The 8,218-nt window shown below is 31.8% G+C and overlaps 1 protein-coding gene across 1 annotated transcript in view; it reads right to left on the bottom strand.

Moving 5' to 3' along the window:
• Window positions 1-220: 220 nt before the first annotated feature.
• LOC129217622 (syntaxin-1A-like) overlaps window positions 221-8,218 on the bottom strand; it is a 32,116-nt gene continuing 24,118 nt past the window's right edge. Inside the window, exon 9 of the mRNA XM_054851950.1 lies at window positions 221-355. Within this exon, the coding sequence (XP_054707925.1) occupies window positions 281-355 (75 nt within the window). The 3' untranslated portion in view covers window positions 221-280. The remainder of the gene's footprint in view (window positions 356-8,218) is intronic.

The following is an 8,218-nucleotide window of genomic DNA, read 5'->3' as shown; positions in this document are numbered from 1 at the left end:
TTGGCGTTTTTTTTTTTAAAATCTGGTTTCAATTTTTTCACTATTGGCGATATTTGGAGAGTTAACCATTAAATCACATTAAATTGCCAATGTTGGGAAAATTAATCTGAATGAACCCCCCCCCCCCCTTTTTTTTTGCTTCGGTTCGCAATAAACTTGGGGTGAAAATATGTAAAGTGTTTCTTTGCTTACTCCAAGTCCAAGGCACATTATAGTGATTTAATATTTATTTTCCAATACAAAAATATGAATTTTTACATAGGTAATACTATTACAACAGTTAGCTGACAAGTATGATGATTCCTGTTAACAAACACACTAGGAAGATAACAGCAACGATGACTAGGATTCTCACCTAAAAAGAAAATAAAACATGGTTTATCAATTTTAGAAAACATAAATTATTTTAGTGGACTTTAAAATAATATTGAGCAGAAAAGTTCAAAATCAAATCATAACATTGGAAAAACATAAGTATGAATATTTGTTTGATTTGTGCCTATCTTGTCGTACGATTATTATTTCATACTTTTTTTGTTCGAACTGATTTGTGTTTTTTAGAAATGGTTTTAAAAGATGCTTGTTAGTTTTAATTTCAAACTGATTTTTACCCTACTTTGGTGTGCAACGTTTAGCCACTAAAAATCTCCATAAGAGTAAGAACAAGTCTAAAAGTCCACGTTGAAACAAAGATAAAATTTTCTAAACAACATAAACTGCAATAAGGTCTGAAAACCCGCATTAGAATAAGAACAGAAGTCCCTAACATTTGGAATAATGCTAAGGATAACAGTATTAATCCCTATATCAATCAAGACTTTTCCCGAAAAACCGCGTTATAATAAATACAACAATCCCTAAAAATCCTCATGAGAAGGAAAACAGCATTCCCTAAATATGTCCTCAGAATACGAAAAAGTCCCTAGAAACTAACATTAGAAAAAGGTCAATAGTTTTTAAAAATCTAAGATTTAGCAGTAAGGTTGCATTATGCGTTACAATTAAGACATCTACTTTAGGGTAACGGCACCAGTAACAGACAAGGGTCAGTAACAAACAGTCGTAAGTTTGAATTTAAATAATAAGAATAATAAGGTAGGAAAAAGTGATGTTTCTGCGATCCATGAATATAGTGCAACCATCTAGTGTTTTCAGAGTGAATTTTATGTGCCCGTTGGTATTTACAAGGCAGTAGTGGAAGGTTATGAACAGCTATCACAAGGTGTGTCGGTGTTTCATGTTCATTTGAATTTAATAATGTTTTAGATCTAAAAATAATGAACTTTTGCACATTTTGAAGAGAAAGGGGGAATTCTGTCCATCACTTATCCTTTCCTCATCCTATCTGTTACAAGGCATCGTCATAATTGTTGGTGTTTGTTACTGGGGGTCGGACTTTTTTTCGAAATTGAGCATATAAAAATAGAACTAACTAATCCAGAGGATGCAGAAGCAGCCAAACGTTAGATGATATGTAGTTGCATGAGAGAAAAATAGTGTTATTAAAACCTTTAGAAAAAAATAAAAAAATAGAACCGACTTCAAAAGTGCTCTAAAAAGTGAAAAATAATTTTAATCTTTAAACACCATCGATAATACTTTTAAACACAATTTTTGAAGTTGGCGCTAAAACAAGAAGTAAAATCCAGTGTAACCATGCTCCGTTCTTATTTTTTTTTAAATCAAAAGTTAGAATCGAAACATTTATATCGTTACTCAAATATGTTGTCATCAATGCATAATGTATGTGGTAGTGAAGAAACTGGGTCTGGTTAATTTTATAGTTGTAGTTGTGTTATGGCTGTGAATGATTTTATCTATCGTTTTTGCGCCAACTTCAAAAAATATTTTAAAAAGTATTATCGATGGTGTTTATAGAATAAAATTATTTTTTCACTTTTTAGAGCACTTTTGAAGTAGGTTCTATTTTTTTTTTTTTTTCAAAATGTTTTTATTTTATTCTTCTTAGTGTAAATGTATTTTAGAAATAGTAAGAAGTTACCATCACGAAACTTCACCTTATTTTTTTCATAAAATGTTCCATAAAAAAAATAATAAATAAATAAAAAAAAACCACACGCCTTCAACTTTAAGCGATTGGCATTAAAAACTTTTCTTTGTTCCTCCCTGGAATTTATTTGTGTGTTCATTTAATTATAAGCATTTAAATATTACGTTTTCCCAAACTAATTTACATTTCACAGCATACAAGATGCTTGTGATGCAATTCTGTATCTCCTTACTTAGCCCCGATCATCTGTTATTGGCATAGATGATAACGATAAAAATACTACGACACACACATAAGATAAATAAATACCTTTGAGCTGAACAGTAATGTAAGACAAACAACTCTAACGTTGTTTGTCTTACATTACACATACACATAGTTGAAGCAAACGTAACCTGATAGCATTGTGAAGGTTAAGCAGATCCTCATCATTGCATTACTGTTTGACCACGGATTGTATGTAATTTGGCAATCTGCCAAGTAAAGACGATTCCATGTGAATGAATCTAGCAGGGGAGAAGGGAAAATAACGATGGGATTAGGATGCTCGCGTTTTATAATGTCGCTAGTGCCTTATTCATTTATTGCATTTTCAAAAATAAAATAAGGGGAAACAAAAATCGCTACCATGAAAACAATAAAAAGAAAATAAAATGTTTTCATTTCGTTCAACGACGTAAAAGCAAAATTGTAAGCTCAAAACTGTGTTGTGAATAAATAAATAAATAAATTTTTGCCGTGAGAATATAGATCGAATGCACTTTAGATTTAAAAAATGTTGCTGTGAGCAAATTTTCATTTCTACGAAACTAAGGCTAAATAATAGAGAGGCAAAAGTGCACATCTGAAACAAATCAACTAACATCCCTATAAACTAATATATACGACCATTTCCGCCAATAAACCGAATATTAACCTTTCCATGTAATCGATGGTCAGACAGTACCTCGCTTCCCGGTTAGGTTTACCCCCACTACAGATCAATGACACTGAAAAAACATGATGCTTGCTTCAGAGAAGCCTTCATTCAAAATTATCATTACAATTACTATTAATATCACTGTTGTATGGCACCAAACTTTTGTAACAATTGGCTTTATATTTAATCACTAGTCGACCCGTGCGGAACTCCGCACTGTACTTCGAACCGTTTCATAAGGCATTTCGCTCTTTAAAAATTTCAAAGAAAGAATATTATGAAGAAAAACCGAAAAAAGTAAACGGAAAAAAGTAAGCGCACAAAAGAAGGCATGTAATTTGAAGAGCCTTCTTTGTATTTAACGAGGTTTTTCAGTAACAAAACCTCGTTAAATACAACGTTGTGATAATTTGATCATCGCTCCCCTTTTGGTTGTACGTATTTTCAATGCAAATATAAATATCATTAAAAGTGTGGCTGAGTGACACGTGAAAAATCAGTAATTTTGCATGTGAAAAAAGAGGTTGTGGCAAATACAGTCATTCTCATGTGAGCATCTGAAGGAAAAAAAAAGAAACATTAAAGAGATGTTTAGTGGCACGGATTTGAACTGGTGCCATTCTGATTAACAGTACGACGCTCCAACAAACCTAGCAACTAAGCCTTCCTTTTCGAATGCTATTCATTGAAGGAATGCGTAATAAAACACAGTAAAAAAGTTTTCGCCCAAAAAAATATACAGTGGCTCCCAAAAGTGTTCGTACACTTTGAAATTTTGTAGTAAAACCAAAATAACGCAAAACTGAATTCGAATATGAAGTCCAATTTTTTTTCACACCATTCCTATGCCATTCTGAATAAAACCCAGTAGTTTTTTTTTAAAATATTGCCAGATTTTATTTTTGAAATTTGTCAAAAACGATGAGACATAGAAAAAATACGCCACAAAAGTCATCGTACACTGAAATATTTTCGAATAAATTCATGATTAAAGTTATCACATGTCGTTTTTTTATTATTTTTGCATTGTGTTGACTCTTAAAGGTCATTTGGCTTTAATTTTTTGTGTATTTATTCCTTAATATTTTGCTTATTACTTTAAAATGGCTGGTATTCGAAAAAAAACCACAAACACCATTCGAAAGTTGAATTTTTTCGCCACAATAGCGGTAAATTGGTTTGAAATGTCTCTAAATTAGTTAATTTATTCCATTCTATAGTAAAGTGCTTGATAAAATGCTTTAAAGAAAGGAATCGGATCGAAAACAAGGTAAGAAAAGGTCAACTGGCAAAGTTAACAATGCGTCATCGGAGGTTTACAGTTAAAAAAATTAAGAAAAATTCACATTTGAGTGCTGAAAAAGTTTCTGCAGAATTGAATGAAACATTTTACGTTTAATTTTCACCTAAAATTGTTCGCCAAGTTCTCTGATTAGCTGGATTAAATAGGACCTCATCGCACAGAAATTTTCTTGTTCGTACGAAAAACAGTAAGCTTACGCTTTTCGTCGTAATATCAATGATAAATAAGCTCAAAACGTTTTGGAACAACGTCTTACTTATAGATGAAAATAAATTCAACACTTTGGGTTAAATTGTTGTATAATTGTAAATAGAAGAAAAAATGAGGAATTTAAACTTAGGAACTTAGTTGGATCAGTTAATCAGGACGGTGAAGGTGTTCTAGTGTAAGGGTGCATTACAGCATTCGGACTTGGAAATTTGGAATTTTTTGATGAAATAATGAATCATTCTGTTTATTTAAATATTTTAAAAACAATTTTAAACTATTAGCCCAAAATTTGGTAATCGGAAACAACTTTGTTTTTTATCAAGATAACGACAAGAAGCACGCGTTTGCGTTTGGTGCCTCAAAAATTGTCCTAAACTTCGAAATATCTCCTCGATCGCCAAATTTGAACTTAACGGAACATATTTGGAGATATCTGGTAGCTGGATTACGAAAATACACCATTGAAACGAAAAGCGAACTAGAAACAGTAAGACTCGAAGTACGTCTGAACACTTACTCAGAAATTACACAAAAAAAGAAAGAAAAAAACAATGAAATCTATTCCCATACGTTTAAAAGCTGTTTTTGATACTGTATGATATTCTACTAAATAATAACTTTGTAAAAAGTTAGATTATTTACTAATTTTTTAACATTTTTCCAAAGTGTACGAAGACTTTTGTGAGATAAAATTTCCGGCAATTTTTGGTTTTTGATTTTTTAAAAATTATGTTTTAATGTTTTATTGAAAATTTTCATGTAGTTTTGTTAAGAATAGATCATAGATCTTATAATAAAATACCTATTCCGAAATATTAATTCTAACCAATGGATAATGGCCTATTTCATTGAAAGTCGTAGGTGTACGAACACTTTTGGGAGCCACTGTAATAATATCATGCGTCTATGTTTTGTCATTAGCCAGCATGATACGATTTAGAATTATTCGTAAAACATGGAATTTGATTAAAGAATGAGGAAGATCTCACGTAGCGATTGAAACAAACATTCTAGAGAAGTAATAAATTCGGTTGAAAAAATAAGTGTTTTTATTTTTGAATATTCGACGATTTCCCATAGCAGGCTTCTTTAACCTGTACGGCTTAAAAGCCCACACTTGTTTTTCTTTTAATCGAACACTTAAAATTCAAAACCAAAACCAGTTGAACTGAGTCCGTTTTTTAAGTGTAATTTTTCGAACGTAAACAAAATGTTTTTGTTTTTTTTCAGCCGAAAGCAGAGGAGAAGAAAATGATTTCTTACAAATGAATTTGATAATAATTTTAATGTTTTATATCGTATTCGAATAAATAAAGATTTACTGGATGAAACTCGTAGTTTTAATTTGGCGTAGTATTTTTTCATTTGTACAAAAGTTCGAACACTGCTATTAGAAGAATCTACATTTCAGCATACAATGAAAATGTTTTTCTGCACAAAAAGGATTCCATTGAGGTATATCTAATACTTTTTTTTATGCTTACGTTATGCTCAGTGGTCTGGACGGAGTCAAAGCTTAAAAAAAAAAAAAAGGGAAGAACACCTTTCGATTAGCAGTCAACTTATCTGAATGATAACTGCAGCCTGCATAAAGGAGTCGAAACACTAAATAGCACTCCCACTGCATTTATTTTATTACGTGTGTTATATGTTGTATGTTATGAGTACATGTAATAGGTAATATTACTGCAAATTTGCTATTATGTCGGACAGCCCGAACTGGCCCGAAGTTCAAACAGTTTATAGCCGAACGCTCTACCGATAAAAAAAAACACACACACACACACATACACACACACACACACACACACACACAGGTAATTTTAAACTTTTTTTCTTGCCGAGAAGTGTTTCTATTTTTGAAAATTTTTACAATTTGTTATCGTAGGCTGTTTGAACCGTTATGACTTAGATGGCAGCACGTGTTAATCATTTAACAGCACGGTTAAAATACAAAATAATTTGAACTAAGTTCTTTTTTAAGCGTAGCTTTTCAAATGTAGTAAAAATGTGATACGCTATTTGTTTTTTTTTTTGCAAAAAGAAGAAAAATATATATATTACCCTTTAAATTGAGGTAGTTTTTTTTTATTTGTACAAAGAGTAAAAAACTCAGAAGAATCTATGTTTCAACATACGATTTATTATATTTTACTGAACAAAAAACAATTCCAATGTAGTCTGAAATCTTAAACATGATACTTATATTTTCGCTTACATTATGCTTTAATTTTCTTCCTGGAGCCAAAGCTTAAAAAAAAAAAAAAAACCTTACAATTGAGTATCAATTTAGCTCCGTGTTGCATCAAGTTTTCATAACAGCTAGGAGCGTTTCTACCTCATGTATTCTCTCATATTTGTTATTCATTGTTCATGTAATGCGCGATATTTTTCTAATTTTTTGATGCAGATTGTCCGGACGTGGGTCCGAACACGCATTCTCCTGGTTACCAGTCAAACGCTCTGCCGATCAAGCTATTCAGCTCTGTCGGTAACAGTGCAAGTTAAAGTTATAAATTTAACCGAACACCTCATTCTGATTTTTTAAAACAGGTTTTTTTGCTCGAAAAAACAATTTTTCGACCGTGGGTCTATTTTTCGTCAGTAGCCTGCACGATAAGCTTTAAAATAAGGTGTAAATCAAAGAAATTGATCAAGAATTGAGGAAAATCTCGCGTAGAAACCAAAAACAGGCTACAGAAGTAATATATAAGGATTTAATAGGGAAATTGGGTGAAGGTTTACTTTTTTTTTCCCCATAAGTTTTTTTCTTAAGAACAAATATGGTCAAACAAAATAATGGGACCTAAGTTGAGCCATCCCCTATCCATTAAAAAAAGAATAATCAAAATCGGTTCACTAGGTGAGACACTGTGAGTGTACAAAAAAAAAAAAAAAAAAAAAAAACCATACATACGGTATGAACTGATAACCGCCTCCTTTTTGAAGTCGGTTAAAAAGTCTAAATACATTAAAAGGCTCAGAAAATTGAGTTAATTTGAGAACGATTTCTTCAGCATGTCTGTTACCGGTGCTGTTACCCTATGTGTCACATGTTTCTGTTTTTAAATGGTAACAATTTGAACGATCGTAACCGATGCCGTCGCAACACATCGTAACCGATACCGTCTGTTGCGACGGTAACGTCGTAACGCGAGTGGCTTAAGGTAAGACTCAACTTTAAGGCGCTCGAAGAAAAAAAGAGGCTGATTTTCAAGATTTTTTTAACGAGATTTTGAGTAAAGATAATGATGTAGGAATTAGACTTAATAAATACTCGATTGAAATACTGCACTGAAACATTTTTTAATGTTTATTTTATGCACTTTTAGCCGTTTTTGTATACAATGACATGATTTGGATACCATGCTTCGATGAATAGTTGGGACTGCTCTGGTGTTGAGATTTGAAAAATGGGAGATTTAAAATTGGAAATTTTTGAATTTTAATGTTCGACGTATCAATAGTAACTGAGCTAAAAAGCAGACACGAAGTAACGAAATGGCGGAGGGGAAAAAAAGAAGTGGAAAAATTTGCAAATTTTTCAGTGCTTTTCTCCAACAAAAACAGAAAAAAAGTAAAAATCAACATTTAAAAACAGTTCTACCCACTAATCGAGCCATTGTATTTACATGAGTTTTCGGTAAATTAAAAGTGCATAAAATATGCCATAAAACTTCGAGCATTCAAAGTGCTTTTAAATAAACGTTTCGAAAACGTCATCGATCGACTGTTTACATTATTGAAATAACACGTAGTTTTTCAACGGTCAAAA

Source organism: Uloborus diversus, chromosome 2 (genome assembly GCF_026930045.1).
Source record: "Uloborus diversus isolate 005 chromosome 2, Udiv.v.3.1, whole genome shotgun sequence".
In the NCBI taxonomy this organism is placed as follows: domain Eukaryota; kingdom Metazoa; phylum Arthropoda; class Arachnida; order Araneae; family Uloboridae; genus Uloborus; species Uloborus diversus.
This window is presented reverse-complemented; position numbering and strand designations above follow the sequence as displayed.